This window comes from Calonectris borealis, chromosome 5 (genome assembly GCF_964195595.1).
Source record: "Calonectris borealis chromosome 5, bCalBor7.hap1.2, whole genome shotgun sequence".
Classification (NCBI taxonomy): domain Eukaryota; kingdom Metazoa; phylum Chordata; class Aves; order Procellariiformes; family Procellariidae; genus Calonectris; species Calonectris borealis.
This window is the reverse complement of record NC_134316.1, coordinates 44,013,041-44,032,255: the sequence shown is the minus strand read 5'-3', so window position 1 is coordinate 44,032,255 and position 19,215 is coordinate 44,013,041. Positions and strand designations below refer to the sequence as shown.

Below are 19,215 nucleotides of genomic sequence, written 5' to 3'. Positions count from 1 at the left end.
GGGAGCCACTAGGAGAAGTAGTCTCATAAACATCTGTGTTTATCAGGCTTCAGCGTATCAGTTTAATCATTGAGACCAGTGAATAATTGTGCACACTGTCGTTACTGAATTTCACTAAGTAATTAAAATGTAAAACAGTTAACAGTAGATGAGATCCTGGGCTCTTGTATCCATACCTAGAAGTAATACTTAAGGCTCAAACACTGACAGATGTTATTAACAAGATTACAAAGCCTTTTTACAATGGCTTTGTATCTTAGATTAGCACATCCATTGTTTTTTTAGTTATATCTGCTAAGTTCAATTTACCAGGGCTACTGCAAGCTTGCAGTACCCAAGATATCTGCAGTTCTGGCAGCACGGTAATCTACAGCAATCAAAAATTCCAGGAAATTGTCCTCTAAGAAGATTTATAACTAAGTTATAGTTAAAGTTGTTGGTCTCAACTTTGTTTTTTTTTTAACACTATTATTTCACGAATGAGGCATCGGTTACATTTGTTTTTTCATTCTTGAAGATCCCTGACAGACCAACAGGAGAATGGGATGCACACAACTGTACCAAGTTAAGGGCTTGCAGATAAGCAGCCATGCAGTGTCTAGCAATTCTATAATAATCCTCTTGACCTGCAGCCATGGCAGAAGGAATGCACACAGATGTTGCTCTTGCTTTGACGCTCCCTCAAGCAGCATCTAGGATGCAGGAAGATGTATCAACAGTTCAGAAACATCAGCAGACTATTAACTGTTATTTCAATTATTTAGGGTTTATATAGCCTTTTTAATTGAGAATGTGGTTCCATTCCTCACTAGAGCCATTGGAGAAGCAAAGATTTAAACAGGTATTATTACAGGAATAGTTAGGTTGTGGCGTGGAGCCTAGGAACGTATAACTAAGAAAAACCTCTTGGCTCTCCAGAGGCAGTCCCTGCTTTCACAAGCAAACACATCACACAATTCCTTTCAGCAATTCATGAGTTTCTGACTATGAGCATATTAAGGTTTAGTGGCAATTTTTATTCGTCATATTTTAAAAGAAGATCTAAGCTGACCAGAAACAAGTCAGCTCAAGCAGAGGCAATACCCACCCTTCCAAACTGAAGTTACGGATGTACCAACTCCAAGGTAGTGCGCTCCATCCCTCCCAACAGTTTCAATGAACTACAAGGAAGCTGAAAAGCTTTGTATAAACACAGCAAATGATAAAGATCAAGAGAAAAAACCTACAGGGATTCTCACAGGAACTGCCTGAGGAACATATTATCCCATGTTCTGATCACACTGTATGACTACTGACTTTACAGTGCAGTTTAACTCAAATATTATGGGCTGCTGTGACCCAGTAAATTAATGTTCACCTGCTGTCTTATACCGTGTTTCAGAGAAGGCTATGTATTTATGGATGGAGAGGACTTCCAGTACTGAACTAAACAAATGTGACAAATCACCTACAAGCATTTCAGACTACATACACCTCATGCTTTTCCGTGGGATACAACATTTTTGAGAATAATTCTGACCAGAACTTCAGTGATATGCTCATATTTTCAGTATATTTAAAGACTGTTTATTTTACAAGTGCTGTGATAAATTGATGCATGACAGAAAGAAGGTTCCTGTCCAGTGAGGGTCAGTATTTTCCACAACACACTGAGTTATGTTCATGACACTGAAACTAAGAGCTGTATTTATCACAACATTTGTATTAACAAATGATATCAGCATGGTCAATCATAAAAGCAGCCTATACTATCTCAGTTTCAGCAGAGTATTAAGTACTCAAAAACCACACATAGTTTAGGAGCAATCCCAACACCAGGCAACCACTATCAGCCCATTTTGCACATAAGTCAACAGTGACATGAGACTGTCATTGCAAATGCCCAAACAGGTAAGTCAACACTGGAAATGGCTAAGCTTTCTAAAAAGTCCCTACAGACCATCTTGAAACAACGAAAAAAACCTACCCTCTACCACCACCATTGGTTTTAGGCCTTTTAGACTCTACTTTTGCATTTAGCATTACATTAATTATAGTATATAATCTTAAACCAAAGTAGAGTCTGTCCATTGACTGTTCACTGAGCCAGGATTAGGCTAATGAATAGCAAAAAATAAAACCCCAAAACAAAGGCTGGGGGGGGGGAGGGGAGAGGGGGAGGAATCAAAGATAAAAAAAGAATCCATCCTGTGAAAAATTATTACTGAAATTGAATGAGTTTGGGGCAAATAACTTCAAGTTTCCTTCAGTTTATAATTACTAGTAGAAAGACACTTCAGTGCTGTTCCCAACCAAGGAGAAGCACACATCTTTACAATTCTGTTCCTTCTTGCCATTCCTACTCAACTCCCAGAAACACAGTATGCTTAAAAAAAAAAACACAACAAAAAAACCCAACAACAAACCACAAAACACACAAAAAACCCCAAAAACCAAAAGACAAACCACATAAGCAAAACCCAGAGAAACCCACAGCATGAATACTCTTCTCCATGATACTGAATTTTATTAGTAATTATTTCCTCCTTGCAGAACAGAAGCTGGAAGAATGAATGTAACGCCCATAGTCATGACTTCAGCTGCAGTTCAGTGTCTCAGTTCTGAGACTACCCTTTGAAAATTATTCTAAAATCTGCAGCTTTAGCTACTACTTTCCCTGTGCATTTTCAAGTGAAAACAGTATTTATTTCCTGACCTAGATCTTCATATTTCCATTCTTGCTCCTGAACACTTTACTCCAGTTTTTCCTTTCTGACATTCATCTTCACATTTATTTCCATTCTGGACTTGAGCCTAGAATCTCACTTCTTTCACTGTTCATAACTGCCTTATTCCTTGTAAAGCCTCTCCTTAAGAGCCCACAAGGTCAGACCTACTTCATTCTATGCAAATCTTTAACTGCCAGCCTAAATCGCACGTCCTCTATCCTGCCTAACACTGACTTTCAGACCTGGTATTCTATGTAGGCACAATTCCAATAAAGCAATTTAGCGGAGGAAACTTAGTGGCAGCACCTCTCCACATCTGTGATTTCTCTCGTAAGCTTTCCCAGCACAGGTCCAACACCTTTTTTATATAGCATCAAATACATCTCAATTGATAACTAAAAAGGATAGATGCACCTCTAAAGAAATTCAAGACTCAGTGGGTCTGTGGGAAGAAACAAGTGAAGTAATCCCCAAGTACAGGACAGTTTGTTAAGTGCTTTGGGAAACTACAATGATATTTTTAAAGTATCTTAGTGAAAGCATTGACTATTTTTGCATTATGTTTAAAGAATGCTTATTGCATGCCCACAAGACTAAAAAACCACACGGTCTCCTGCACATTTGCATACTTTGCCCCTTCCTAAAACCACAAAAAGCCCAGCTCTTCTCATCCCGGGTTCACTTCCTCCAAATGGGTGAGAGATGACACATATTATGACAGGGCTGAATGTGTGCAGATGCTAAAGGGCTTGTCAGATCCAGTAATAACGAAGCTGACCTTCATCAGGCCTTCCTACAATGACGTCATTAATAACTGTTAATTTGGGATCTCTCCTCTATCCAACCACTGTTATGAAGTTCCTCAGAACTTACCTTTGATATTTCATCTTTAACCAAATTAAATTATTCCATCTTCCATATTTGAAAGTGGTCTGTGGCTCAGAATGTCCTTTCTACTTCTACACAACTACATAAAGCCTCAATTCCTACAGAAAACAAGGGGTTTGTTTTGTTTTTTTTTTTTTTTAAAAAAAAAAAAAGAAGGATTTTAAACAAGCAGACACTGGGTAGGTAGCTCAACACAATGACTCCCTTTTCCAGGAAGCTGAGGGTCTACAGGTACTTAACTTCAGCTGAAGCACATAACTACCCAATCACCTCCTTACACACTACTGCTCAGATAACCACCCTCAGACAGTGGAAATAAGTTTAAAACTATCGCTGTACCTTTGTTAGGCAGGTATCTGCTGCAGCTGCAGCTTTTACTTCAGCAATGAATTTTCAGCATATTGGGGAATCAAGACTTTTATTTAAAATTTTCTAAACGTAATAGGAACGTTCCACTGAATCTGCCATCGCTACTGACTGCACACCCATACCTCAGGGGTTTCCAAAGTCGGCTGGATATTTCCTGTAGAGGGGAAAAAATTGATCTGCAACCATAAACATTTTTTTTTTGCTTTCCTGTAGGTTTAAGAAAGCCTCTTGATAGATGCTTTGCTTTTAATTTTGCAAAACAAGGTTCGCTCATAATGAGAGCTTCTGTGCCAGGTTTCAGCCCAAGGGGAATTTGAGTTGCAGTTATAAATCCCCTAGAACACTAAAGGAAAGTACAGAAATAGAAATGCTGAGGATGACAGTAGTGTAAAATTATAGCACTTTGTTCAAAGTGCGCTGTAAGAAAGAACTAGAAAAGTTGCTTAGATTACTTGCTCTTCTCTGCATTTGGACAAACACATTAAGGAGGCTACGATCTGAACAACACTTAATTTTGTCTTGACAACAGGACTGGAGGAGAGAGGCAACAAGAGCAAGTTTAATGTTGCAAATTCCAAATCAAGATTGAGTTCTATTGCTCTCAGCAGAAGAGTCAAATCCTACTTCTACAGCAATAAAATAACTTTGTACTGCGAGTAATCCTAATTAGGGTTTCCTTGGCATAAATAACTTTTCAACAGCACTAATGACACCACAATCTATTCTCCATTCAGCAAGCCAGTAAATAGTCTGGTTTACACTTTTTTACATTCACACTTTATATGGGGCAGATAACACCATTTATACAGCAAAAAGCCAATACAGTCTGCTCAGTGGTAGTTCAGACAGTCCGGATTTTGATCTAATTATTGTATTGAATTTTGTCCTGATCGACCATTTATTTTCCATCTGAATTTTACCTACTAAATCAATCTTAGCACAGAAAGAGAGTAAGAATGTTTTTCAAAAAATGAACTAAACAAACCATACTTCATTTGATCACGTACTGGCCTGGCCCAAAGAGAACACTCCTCACTCTGGGCAGGTTAACCAGTGTAATTATCAAAAGGATACCATGCAGCAGTGTAAAGGCTGAAAAGTTACCCTGAAAGAGGCTGCATAATTTGCTGTCAATTCTAGTTTAAACTACTACCTCCACAAGGAAGGGTATGCCTTGTCCAGAAGACTGTTTATATTCAAAAACTGACTGTGCTGAATTGCATTTGTTTGGAAAAAAGAAGTTGCATGAAGGCGAAGTGTCATTGCACAGCATAACTCAAACATTAGCAATCATTAAGAGTTGGGGGCAGGCGAATACGTAGGAAAAACGGTCATTACAGAAACACCTAACAGGCTCTGAAAGAGAGAGGAGTGCAACACGCAATGATGCAGGACCAAAGCATGACCCTGCATCACAGCAAATCAATCTAAAAGCAATTAAATAATTACCGATAATGGTATCTCAAAAATATCGATTAACTCATATTGGTAACTGACCGTTCACTGATTTAGGTAATTTCAGTGGGAAGAAGACTTCCTACATCAGTCATTCGCTGGCTGTCAACAAAGACTTCAGGGAAAAAAAATTCAGACAGTTGAGCTGGTGAACCAAAAGCAAGCAATAATAAGACTTAATGACCTGCAGGTTTTTTGCACTTTCTACATAACTACAATTAGCAAAAGTATTATAAATGTATTTTCTCCAGCCTGGTCCTTGACAGCTGGATTTAATGATTAATGCCAGTTTTACTCAGACTAAAAAAAACAAGATAATGAACACTGCAGAAAGAATATCTTCCATTTTCCTAACGAGATGTGGAAATACCACTCTAGAAAGCTGCAGACAGCATGAGAAATTTGTGTGAAATAAAAACGAGAAGTCCTTTGCTTAATAATATAGGCCTATATGACAGAGGTCATCAAGATTTTCTTAACCATGCTAGAGACTTAAAAAAAACAAAAAAAAGTACCCTTTCCATTACCCTCAGTAGGGTCACAATTTCAAAACAAAACAAAAAAAACCACCATAAAACCCAACACTCATGGAAGGATGCATTAGAGCAGTATTCTATAACAGTGGTTTCATATGGCCAACTTGAATTACCTGACTTCCATGAATTTATTTCCTTAAAAGTGCACAACTACTGTTTTAGCTTTAATGAGCTGAAATTTGACAAATTTTTTCAAGGGCTCCAGCTACAACGTGTAACTTCTACAATAAAACCTGAATCCAAAGTACATAAGCATGTACCCAGCTTGAAAAATATGAGCACTGCCCCCCAAAAGAAAGCCACAAGAGGCATCACTGGAACGGTTTGAAACACAAGTCATCTTGCCAAAATCTTAATTTCATTTTTTAAAAGTAGACAAAAAAAAAAATATGCTGCAAATCCACTTGAAGTTAAAAAGTTGTTCCAAAAGCACCAAAAGTAATTTTAAACGCTAGAAATTGAGCCTAAAAATAAAGTATTTTATTCAATCCAGAACTTATTTCTGTTTCCTTACTTCATCAGGAATTCCAAAATGCATTTTCTGCAAAACATCAAGCATTTCTGAATTAGCTAGGAGATTGTAATATGATGCATTTATCACACAAATTTTAAATAGATTTTGTTGCTGGTTAGGTAAAGTCCATTTCCTTCCTTACAAATGAGTTCTGAACTCAGATCAGAGCTCTCTTTGCTTAGTGTCGCTTGTTGCTCTATGCATTTATTGTGGTAGTGTTTTAACGGCGTAACGTTTCAGATAAAATATTTACTTACTCTACAGAACACACACTACATCTTCTGGTATTATCAAGCAATTTCACACCTAGCCCGTATGCCTTAAACTTGACAGCCAGAAGCACTGCCAGCAATAATGCCCCTTTTTATTTCGGGCTTCACAGAGATGTCGTTTTCTTCCAAACTAACTGCAAGAAGTGTAAGTAAGATCACAACTTGCTGCATACAAGATTCCAACCAGAGTTACTTCACTCAGCAACTAAACAGCCATCAGATAGAGAAAACACTTGATTATTAGTGAGTGAGCACACATTGAGCAACACAACTTAAAAGTAAAAATTCATTCCGGCAGCAATAGATTTTGGTAATGGCTGCCTTTTACTTTTGAGGATCTGCAAGGTGCACAGACTCTCTCTCCAAGTTTATTTTTTAGATTGAAAGGAAGCCCAAGAATTGCACTAGAGCTTAGGCAGCTCTGCAGAAGTGTTAACGATTGTAAGATTTGCTAACACAAGCACAAGCCACTTTTGTGACTTCCACTAACTTCAACCAGCAACACCATTTCTTTTGAAGCAACTGTTCCAAGAGCTCTACTACTGTCCTCACCAATGTAAGCATGTACCTTGCCCAGAACTTTGAAGGCTTGTAACCTCTTCCCATCTCTCTGAAATTCAGCTGAAACGCTGGGAAAGGAAAACCACCAGAAAGTTTGAAAGGTAGTTCACCGAGAAAGAAATCTGTATGTGACCAGTAGCAGGCAAATATTTAAGTCAGAATTATCTACACAATATACAGTTCATGTTCCCGTTTACTCTATTACTTACATTCACTCTCCTCCTGCTTCCTATAACAAATTTAGCACTACATGCCAGGAAAAAAAAGATTACTATATACTCCATAGAAAGCAATACCTTTTGTCTCTTCTCCTTTTTATAAGCTGTTCCTTTCCCAAGTACTTTTCATTTCAACTGTCAAGAGTCCTGCTACATAGGATCAGAGACATGTAAAAAAAAAAAAAGTTACATATACATCAAGTTTTGACAGGACAATCCATTACATCCTTCAGGAACAGAGCTGTCTGTAAATACAAGCAAGAGAAATATTTACTCAGGCTTTCCATAACTTTTGATGCTTCGTCTTCAAAATACCTTGCCTTTATCTGATCTCTAGGATTCATCTGCCAACATCAAGTATCACAGGCAGTCAGAAAAACAGAACAACTATAGGCAGTAAGTTCACATTCATTCTCTTAAATATAGCTATAAGTTTCTCAAAGGAAAATGTCACATTTATGACACCTGTCTTATCCCAAAATACGTAACTTAAATGTGAGCACATGCCAAAGCAACACAAGCTCTCATTCTACTTTGGAGAATCACTTCAATTCAATAAAAAGGGGAGCAGCTACTTAACTGAAATCACATCTTGAGCTTGCTTTCCCAAACTTCAATACGACCTGACACTCTCAATGCCTTTCATTCCTCTGACTTTGGTTTTAAGTTTGAGCAGTGACAGGAGCAGTGTTAGATGCAGTCTAACAGCAGTCTAACTGCTGACTGCAGCAGCAACCATACCAGGTAGCCATCAGGGACTATCCTAATGCCCCAATTCATTCACTGGTTGAAGATAAGGCATGAAGAGGTTCTGTTAGCAAGGATGCAAGCACATTCTCCAGTGCTCCCTAAGACCTGAGAAATCCAGCACTTAGCCACAACAGAAGAATATTGCAAACACACTGTATTGTGGGACAGTGATTGGTGGCTGACAGTGTGATGGACGGGTGGGGATTTGGTCATCTCCCTACAATTCTCCACTTCCCTAATGAATGAAACTGCCCTCCCCACCTGGCAGACCCAAGCTCCTAATGCAGCCTGAAAAGGTGTATTTCCTTGCCATCACAATGATCTGCCCTCGAAGGAAAGCAAACGCTCTTGGTGTATTCATCACATATCACTTAAATATTCCTACATATAGGAACGGTCCACTTTCAAGTTGATTGCCTCTCATTCCTGTCCTGTAGTGCAGAAAGTAAGGGCTTCAACCAGTTTTATATCTTGCATAGCCTGAAACGGCCCAGAGATACCATTTTTCAGCTCTGCCATTGCTTGAAAGAGAAAGGAACAGAAGCAAAGTACACCTAGAGACTATCTTGAATCCAATCCAGCTTCAAACTTTAAAGTATGACTTTGCCATACTACTTTATTTCACTCTACCTTTTTAATAGGATACATAGGCTATTTGATTTACTTAAAAATAAAACACATCAAGCTTCAGTTTCCTCAGCAACAACCAGACATTAGTGATGGATCCTGAAAGGATCACTTCCACAGCAGAACTCCCCTGATGTTACCACTTACTTCTCTTCACCTGCTTCCTCCCTCCTGTAAGTAGGCAGACCATCTTTATACATACCAGCATTAACTTGTTTTACTTTGACAGCCCTGCCTTCTCAGCAACCTGCTAACTAGCATCAATGAGAAAGGCCCAAAACTGCTCAAAACGCCAACTGCTAAAAATACACAAACTCAAATGTATTTCCCAAGACATAACAACAATTAGGGAAGAAATAGGCAAGATGACTTTTCAAAAAGTCATCTGATGGTTGGTTCTGATGTATTCACTGCAGTGATCAACAACTTAACTTTGATTTGTTTTAAAGTCACACTAGCTATTTGTGAGCAGGTCCATAGAAGGGATTCAGATCCAATTCCCACACCACACCCCGCTTCTCCTTTCCTCCCCCTTTTAAGAGGTAAAAAACTCCGCACAAACACTTTGATGCACTCCACTTGTTAATTAAAAATGTAATTAACCCCCCCCAGCTTAAGACTTTAAATCATGCATCCGCAATGATCTTACATAGAGGAAACTGAGGCAACCGCTACAGCAAAAGGTGGTACATGTGGAAACAAATACACACTGAAAGAAATTACCCACTCAGAGAGAAAACTGTGAACCCTTTTATACTGAAAAGCTCTATACAGTGCTTATATCCGATAAACGACTCGTTAAAAAAAATTTTTAAAAGGACCCTCCCCCCAAACACACACATTTTCCTTACAATCAGAACATTACTCCACTCACATCTTGCTGTATCTTGAGTGAGACTACCTAAAATAGCCACGAGCTTTCCCCACTCTAGTGGGGCAAAAGAGGAATTCAGCAGAAGTAATGGCCTTAGCAAGAATAATCAGCAGTTTACTCTGCATGCAATAAAACAGAAGCTGAAGTAAATCTTTTCATTTTTGGCCTCAAGCTGGATGTACCGTTCAGCCAGCACTCTGAAGTTTTTGTTTTGCAGTATAAGTCAACAACCCACCCAGGGCCATCTCCCTGTTTACCAATAACTGCCTTATATATTTTTTTTTTGTTATCCCACATTACGTGAACTAACAAGCATTCAGAGAGAAAGAAAAAAAATTACTCTTTATTATCAGGTTTTGAACAAAAGCAAAACAAATAAATATCACTGCACTGAAGGAAACTTTGTATATATTTATTTCATGTACTTGGAAACTGCCCCTTTTCTTTCCTCCGTTAGCTGCGCAGACACTGATAGTTGAAAGCCCCTTGTGCACGGAGACGACTGTTAACCTGAGTGACCAGACACGGGTGCACCGCCCAAAACCCAAAACCTGCAGAAGCTGAGGAACTTCTAACACACACTTACTTGACTCAGAGGCTTGGAGGAAGGCCTGAGCCAAATTTCTCCATCAGGATAGGTACAGACCATAGCCACAGACAATTTCTGCCTCAAAGAGCTTAGCATCTAGCCGATCAATACATTTTTTTACTGCTAGACAAATTCAGGAGAAAGGGAATGCCTGGTGTGCCTCGTGTTTCAAACTGATTGACAAGAAGGAACCCTTTAAAAAGTCATTCACCTGCAAATGAAACAGATATGACAGAACATAGTGGGGAAAAAACCCCATACCACAGCACTGCTGACTCCTAACCAACACAACCTCCCAGCTGAGAGCTATATGTCACTACTTCTACAGCCCAGTCAGCCTCGGCATCCGCCTCTCCCACGGCGCCCAAGCGGGCAGCCGGCTCGGGTAAGCCCGCTTCTATCCCACCAGCTTTCCACAGCGAACGCAGGAGAAAGGCGACGATCCCCTCCACGCTCTCGGCAGGGCCTGCGAGCGAAGCAGCACAGGTGAGGGCCGGAGCTACGCCCGGCGGCACGCCAAAAGCACGAAACCCCGCGGCCGCTGGAGGAGTAAAACCGCCTACAAGATTACGAGCATGAGGGAAGCAGCCCGGGGAAAGTAGGACGATTTCTCCGCAGAGACACAAGCCCGGAGCGGGCGCGGGAACGGGCAGCCTCCCCGGCTCCCACGCTGCCCCCTTCCCCTCACAGCGCCGCGGAAACGATCCGGGTTTTAATGGAGGGACGGGGGGAAATCCTTCTCGGGAGACGTTTCCAAGAAGCGGCACCACATCCCCCACGAAGTTAGAAGCTTCTGGAAGTTGTACTTCGTTAAGAGAGCGAGCGAGCGGCCACCACCTCCCGCCGCTGGTTACCGCCTCGGGCCCGGCCCAGTTACACCGGCCCGGCCCCTACCCCTCGCCCCCCCACCACAGCCACCGGGAACCGGCCCGGCCCAGCCGACCCCCGCCGGCGGGAACCCCCCGCCTCGCCCGGGTGACAGCCGCCAGCATCACCTTCATGCCGCGTCTCCCGGAGCACCACCCGGCGGGGATGGAGGGCGAGCGGGCGACCGTCGGCTGCGTCCCCGTCTCCCCCGGCGCTGGGGCTCCGGCTCCTCCTGCCCGATGTAAACACACACCGGCGGGAGGGAGGAGGGTGGGCCGAGGGGGGGCAGCGCCATGGCAACCCCGGCCGGAAGAGGAAGCGCGGGGGTGAGGGGCCGCCATCTTGGCGGGGGCAGCCGGTCTTTCTCTCGCCCCCTCTCCGCGGTAAATCCTGGCGCCGAGGTCTCGTCCTGCCGGGGGCGGCGGCCTGCGTGGGGCTTACAGTAACGCTTCGAGAGATCCAGCGCCGAGAAGTTCCAACGAAGCCAGGCCTCCGGGCAGCCTTCGCTGAGAAACCCCGCCAGCCGCGCTGTAATAAAAAAACGCTTCCTGACGTTTGATGTGAAAGTGCTTTACAAATTGTAACATACTCACCGCCTCAAATTTCCATGGTGTACCTGATGCGAATGCAGAAAAGGGAGGTGAATTCACCCGGCCGTAGTCAAACAAGACGAGGAGCCTGTTCTCCAGGCATCGGCCTTGCTCTTGCTTGCCGTCACCTAACCGCTTCTAGTCAAATGCGGAGTTTCTAAGAGAGGTTGGGGCTCTCTCACATTGTCCTCGGCCGATGTAGCATGTCTCCAGCTTGCAGGTAGGGCTTCGCCACTGCTGCTGCTTCACGTGGAGGCGTCCTGTTCGGTGGTGAAGATCAAAGTCTGGAAATAGTCTTTGGCACGTAAAGTTTTCTTTCGCATGTGTTGCTTTAAAAGTATCATCGGGCACAATTACACACATGGATAGAAAGGTGTTAACTGCTAGCAAATGGTTCAATGCAATGAGGAAAGCCAGACAAAGCAAAATGAAAAGGGTGGTTTGGAGTAATGATTCCTGGAATTGGGAAATAAACCAAAATTAAGCCAATGATGGTGATGAGAGTTCAATTTTCTCTAATTTAATATTATTCCACAGGTGAATATTGAGTTAATATGTTAGGTAGAGAAGATAACTACAACTTGACAAATGGTTGAATCCAAAACAGGAAAGATTGCTTTTGTTCCCTTTTTTTACCCCTTGACTGAGAAACTTTGCAATTTCTTCTCTAAAGAATATGCCCTTGGCAGCCATGTATGTCTTCTAAATCATTCTTCAGTACAGTGGACCCTGTTTAAGTCAGAAACCACAAAAGAAAAAATATGCTAGCTTAAAGGCTAGAAATGCCTTCTCTTAGTGCACAGTGGAGGAAAAGCAGTTAATTTTTTTCGTTTCATACTGTCTTTTCTCATCTGCAGAACCTCCCTGGGGGGTAGAGATAGAGTGGTACCCTAAGACTAGTATTCATTTTTCAGTTAAATAGGAAACTCTTGAAAGACACCAATAGGAAACTATTGAAAGACACCAAAAAAAGTAATTCCCTCACCCCACATGGGCTGACAAGTAGAGACCCCTTTCCTTTGCTTCTCACAACACAGCCGTGCCTTAAATCATTTTCTGGATCACTTCTCAGAGGAGATATCCTGCAACCCTTTCCTGGCACAGCTTCTCAGCAGAATTTATGATTTCTTCTGCACATATATGCATACTTCACTTCAAGCATGTGAATCTTCTCAGGAGACAAGTAGTGGAAGCCAGTGAATTCAGGAAAGGTTTCACAGACGGCACTAATTTCTACATATATATATATATGTGCATATATAAGCACACCTGCTCTGTGTGTGTGAGATATTACCCTATGTATTCTATATAATACTAACTGTAATAACATAACCAAAATAGAAATCCTCTCCTCAACACTATACAACAAAATTTATATCAAATAATCTTGTCAATAGTATTACTAGAATTAGATTATATTAGATTTTTAATTGCATTATAGAAATACATATTTATGTTCTACTCAGATGGTGAGTAGAAAGAAGTTCATATCATGTTTGCGTTGAGTTTAACATGTAAATTATAGCCTGATTCCGAATAAAAGAATATTGCCTAAATTATAAAGGGTTAAAAAGTAAACTATCTTTTCCTTCATCAAGGTAAAATGAGTCATTCTAGTGAAGTTCAAAATAATGCAGTTTTCTACATTTAAAAGTCAAAATTTCGGATGAACATAACATGATTTCTCAGGAAGTTCCTAAGCCCCAAAATAAAATATGTGCAATCTTTTAAACAAGTTAACATTAGGCTGTCATGTTTGCGATGTCTGTAGAACATTCAAAGAATATTCCAGCTGAAAAATTAGAATATTCTGGATGATAGTCAAACCTGGGGGAGAAGGGGAAGAATGGGAAATAATAAGTTGTTTACTTTATGCTAGGCACAGAAAGTCCTTTATTCCTGAAACTATTTCAGCAGCTACCAAAAATATTCCCTAACAAAAAACACAGGCTACGTACACACCAGCAGATAGTGCAGCTCACAGGGTATGACTTTGTTCAGTGAAACAGTTGGTGCTGAGGACTCTAGGTCTTTATTATACATATTCCAGGGGGTGATTGCTTTGAACAAGCTCTAATACTTCAGACTGAGTGCCCATTAATGACTGTAACAACCGTGCACCTGGAATATGTTTTTCCAATTTAGTTTAATCCAAAAGGATTTAATCCAGTTAACACACTCCAAGCCTACTCTGGCGAGAGTCACCTCAAAAGCGTGTCTTTATCAAAGCAAAAAGGCTAGTGTAGATGTTTCCATAGTTAAACTCTACGGCTTGTAAATTAAAACTGATGTCTTTATAATGCAGAAATTCCCTTCCCAGCCTTCCTGAAGCACAGACCGCTCTAGGAGATTTACCTACCCAGAATTTTCAGTGAAGGCTGAGGATCTCAAACATCTTAAATGACTAAAGCATGGTTCACTTATAATTTCCTTCAAGGTGTTGAAACCAGTGAAAAAATATTTTGACCTTCAGATTTGGTCACAGTACATTCCTAAACAACTTTTTACAAGAAAAAGAAATACAGTTCCATAAAAGTTATCATTCTTTGTGTAGGGGTGAGTGTGTGTGTGAGAGAGTGGTATTTGGGCATAATTTTTGCTGTGTAGACTAGACGCTCATCAGGTACAGTGTAACATAATGGCATCTCCCTGTCCTGGGTGCTAACTTTAGGAAATGAGATTTCAGCACTTTTTGCCTATGCTGATGACCAGACACTGGCTCGGAGATAAGAGTCTGATCAACAACCGAGATTCCAAATCTCACCCCTACAATGACAGAGCTTTCCCTTAGATGTATTTTAACTTATTGAGATAATTAATGATCATTGTAAAGCATTCAGGTGGACTGAAGCATTAAAACAGAGATAATTGATACCAAATTAGACTGCTGCGAGGTTCTATTTCACCTTTCCATACTAGCCACCTGAGCGCAGGTGACTGGCAGCATAAAGCCGAATTGCCCCGTCTTGTTACCCCTGTTTATCTCCATGCTCTTTTCAGCCCTTGTTTCCTATGTCACCTACTTGCCCTGTGTGACATTTGAGCAGCCTTCACATTGCCTGCTGTTAGAAAGGATAATGCAGCATAAAAGAAATGCAAGTACCATGTGAGAGAAGACGGGAAAACAATAAACAGTAATAATTCATTGTAAGAGGTAGTCTTACATAGTTGGCTCATGTGCTAAAGGGTCCTGGTAGAAAGGAAGTTATTTCCAGACAATGAAGCTGCTGATTAGTAATGACTGTAGCATTTACAACTCCTCCAGACCTCTCTGTTCTGGATCAAAAAATTCTCCCTTACCTTGAGAAAATAAATTGGCCACTGGCCTTATCAAGCATCCCAAGAACACCCAGCAAACAAATTAGCCACAACTTGGCAAAAATGTAAGCAGTAGCCTTTTCTCATGCTTTGTCTTGGTGAAGGACTTGTGTATTGAGATAACTACCCTGAATTTGTATATTTTACATATACAAATTTTACAGGCTTATAGAGCTGTCAGTACAGCAGCATTTGATTCTTTCTTTCCTAACTTCCCCCTTACAACATCCCTGGAAATTAGGGAGGTCCTTGCTGGATTGGGTAGTTGGATATTGGAGAACACTCCAATTCCAGCAGAGAATTCATAAAACTCTCTGAGAATGAAGCTCAGATTTCTGAAGGCATAAAGATGACTAAACCAAGGGAAGTTACATACCTACAGCAGTCAGTTGCCTAAACATGACCATACATTGGAATCTGAATGAGGTATCAGATGCCACGGAAAACATTTGTGGCAGAGCAAGGAGCACCACTTAGTCTCCTATGTCCTGGACTGGTAACAGCCTAATTCAGGAACTGACTCCTTTTAAGTACTTGTCCCTATTCATTTTAAAACATCCATAAATCCTAATGGTATAACAAGAAAAGCATAGACAATCTTGTGGATCCGCTGTGTCATTGGAGGCCACGATTCATAGCTGTAGAAAGGAGCATCCAGAGGTCCACAGGTCTCTACGTGCCCTCTCCTGAGAGGAGCCTGTGGCACTCAAGCTGAAGAATTTGGAATGCCAAAAGCTCAAATGCGATAGGGGTTTTTCCTCTGTGAGGATTTCAGTGTTTCACATGGCATTTTAGTGTTAGGTGCAAGGTGTACGGGTATGTTTAAAAGCAAAAGAATGGCTCGGTATTGCATGAAATGAAGATAAGCCATGGTTCCACCTGGGCAGAGGGAAGTCTTTTTTATCAGGAACGACAAGAAGTATCAAGAAGGGGAATAGAATCAAGTGTAGCCAGGTGACCAGCATATTCTTGAATGCCTGTTTAGGGGATGGTAACAATAGGAGATTTATTAATAGTTTTTGAAATTAGTTATAGCTGGATTTGATATATTATTGCCTAGCTTCATGCATATGACTTCTGGGTCTTGCAGATGGAAAAGAAGATATTTTGACGTTTCTAAATAATCTATTACACTCCTCATGTTTAAAGCAGATTCAGTGACCATAGACTATTAAAAACCGATACTTACAACAGTACTGCTGTACAAATTAATGCAAGCAACAGCAAGATTTGAGAGCATTGGAAATCTAAAAATAAGGAAATATTTTTCTACCAATGTCTTTTCAATATCTATGCGATAGAACAGATCTGTTTAATAAAATACTTCATAATAAGGGTAAGGGTAACGTTGTGCATTAAAGCATATTCATGACTGAACACTGATCCTGCATCATTTGGTAGTAATAGGGAGGATGGAGACTATACAGCCCAAACAATGTCCCTAGTACATCTGCATGTCTTAAGCCTTACTGAGAACAGAATGAAAAGTTGGCAAGGGGAACACAGATTTAACTAGCTGGTTTCACCATCTGAGCTGAAAGGCAAAATATAAAGACTGGACACTGAGAGATGTTCATTAATATAGTAAACTTCTTTCCACCTTACAGATAACAACTGTTAAGAATAAATTATTTTAACTCTCAAAGCTGTTCTCTTCATGGATATTGCACAGCTCGAGAGATCTGTCATTTTTGGTCTAGGATTCATTTTTTCTCCAAGTTTTTGTTATAGTCACACTCATGCATGCATGAAGAGACAGTGCGGCAGCTCCACTGTGAAGTACCAAGAAAGTTTAAAAGGTATTTGCAGAACAGTGTAGCAGGCTATGCCGCAGGCAAGCCTTCCGAACTCGATAGACCTAATTCACCTATTCTGCTTCTCAGTTTCAGGTCACTGTGAGCTTCCCTATTGATGGCAGAGCGAAATAACAAAGCCATTGACAGATTTGTCTCTTGTAACTAATTTTTAGTATCGATGACTGTAATACTACATTCTCCTTTCTTACCGTAAGTGTTAAAAATAAGCTGGAAAACTACTTGCGATTGACCTTTGCTTTCGTAATGTTTTTAATTCCCCTTTTCCCCCCTCATTTGGTGTTGTTACATTACCAACAGGCTTCGGCATGTTAAATATAAAAGTATTATTCTTACGGGGAGCCCTAAGCAAGACTATAAAGATGTGATTTATACAATACTGGAAAATTGCAGTAATAGAAAAATATATCAGCCCTGTTACTAAGCTGAAATCATCTAGCTATCAAGTAGATATATGAAAAGAACCCAGTACATATTGCTGCTTCGGATTTCAAATGGTACTTCGGCTTTAGTCTGTTTTTTTTTCCCCTCTTATTGGGAAAGTTCTTATATAAAATCCATTTCAAATCTCTTTATTAAAGATCCTTCTGCACAGGGATACAACACTTACCCATTACCTTCTAGAGCTGTGCTGTAATCAGTCTGCCCACTTCTCTGAATGCGAATGTCTTTTGCTCAATTGTGTAAAATCCTGAACTCCAAATATTAGCTTGGCTTATTGTATCATTATTTTTGGTTCTTTGTTGTGTTTCTTTACAGTTCTTTGAAAGAACATTGTTAAATGAGGCTAGCTGTTTAATGCCTGTGACAGAGCCCTTCACAAACTGTACCATGACAAGAAAATAAATATATCAAAGATGATATGAGGAGACACTGAACTATGACCATGGTCTGCTTGTTTTCAGAGCACCAAGAATGAATGATTTTCTATTACACTATGGCAGGCAGTATTTCATGATGCTTAGATTATATGGCCAAGGCACTTCCACCAACAGAACATGGCATCTTCTAGAAAGATTTTTACAAAATGGGTTGTATAAGAAAGAGCATATTGTTGGCAATCAAGGATGCTTAGAGCCTGATTTTTCACCTGCCATGTATCTTATATCACGCATATCCCTGCAAACACAGTACACACTTGGTAGAAAATGCTGTCACCTGGAAGGATAGCATAAATGCTGAAGTAAGAAAAGCCATTATAGAAGCATAACTATAATAGTTGCACCTCCTGCTCATTAGATAATAGTTATAGGAGCATTCAGGGAATAAAATCCTTTCATTCACGGAACTCATACAAAATTCCCACTAATTTCCATAGGGCTAGTATTTTGCTTCAGTTTGATAGCCCATCTGTTTAATTCTCAAACTGGTCAAGATTGTATTTTGTCCAAAGTTCATATCTTTGCTCTTTTTTATTAGAATTTGCCTTCTTTGAGAATGAAGAAGATACTATTTTAAATTTTAATTGTAAAATTTAATAAAGGTAGTCAGTTTGTTCATATAATATGTGGTTAGCTTTGCATCACTGAGAAAAATAAACTGACAAGATTTGAAATCATTTTGTACCAAATAAACTGTGATGGCATCTATGCTTATATGGTTCCAAAATTAAAACTCAAATGAGATTAATTGAAAAATCTACAGAGATTCACCAGCCTTAAAAGCAACTGGAAGCTGCATTTCATTCAAAGCCATATATTTGGCAATGAAAGCAGGTTTTGATAATTTTAATGAGGAAAAAAAAGTGAAAATAAGTGGGTTTGAACTTTTGCGTTCACTTAAACAAAGCTGCTCTATTTCATATTCCTTTAGTTATAGAGCAGGAAGGCAATTTATTTTTTTATGTAGGCTTCAACGTCTTGCAATAGAAAACTGTCTCTGCCAAAATGCCAGGATACATAACTGGGTTCACATATGGGCTTCCCAGACTTCAGAAATTTTCAGATTCATTTTTACTTTGAACTCGTGCCAAAGACTCTGAACTGTACAGACAGCAAAGCTCTGCTAGTAGGTTCTGCTGACATTTGGAGTCTCCAGTGATTTGTTCTCAGGATTCCAGAACAAGGCTCTAGGTAATATTTCATCCCTATCATGAACAATAGAATTCAGATGGGGGTGTCTCTCTTTTCAGGGTATTTTTGACCTTTTCATTTTAAGTATTTTTTTTCCACCTACACAGGCAGTAAATTCTTTTACAGGAAGAAGGCATTGATATGATAATGCTTGCAAAGTTATGGTGTTTCCTTTAACCGGTGCTTCTGGCCA

General features: G+C 40.2%; 1 protein-coding gene across 1 annotated transcript in view; it reads right to left on the bottom strand.

The window, feature by feature from the left end:
* Nucleotides 1-19,215, bottom strand: part of LOC142083085 (transmembrane protein 263-like) — a 242,692-nt gene that overhangs the window by 192,264 nt on the left and 31,213 nt on the right. Inside the window, exon 1 of the mRNA XM_075152172.1 lies at nt 11,357-11,526. Coding sequence (XP_075008273.1) covers nt 11,357-11,362 — 6 coding nt within the window. The 5' untranslated portion in view covers nt 11,363-11,526. Of the gene's footprint in view, nt 1-11,356 lie in introns of the transcript that reaches the window.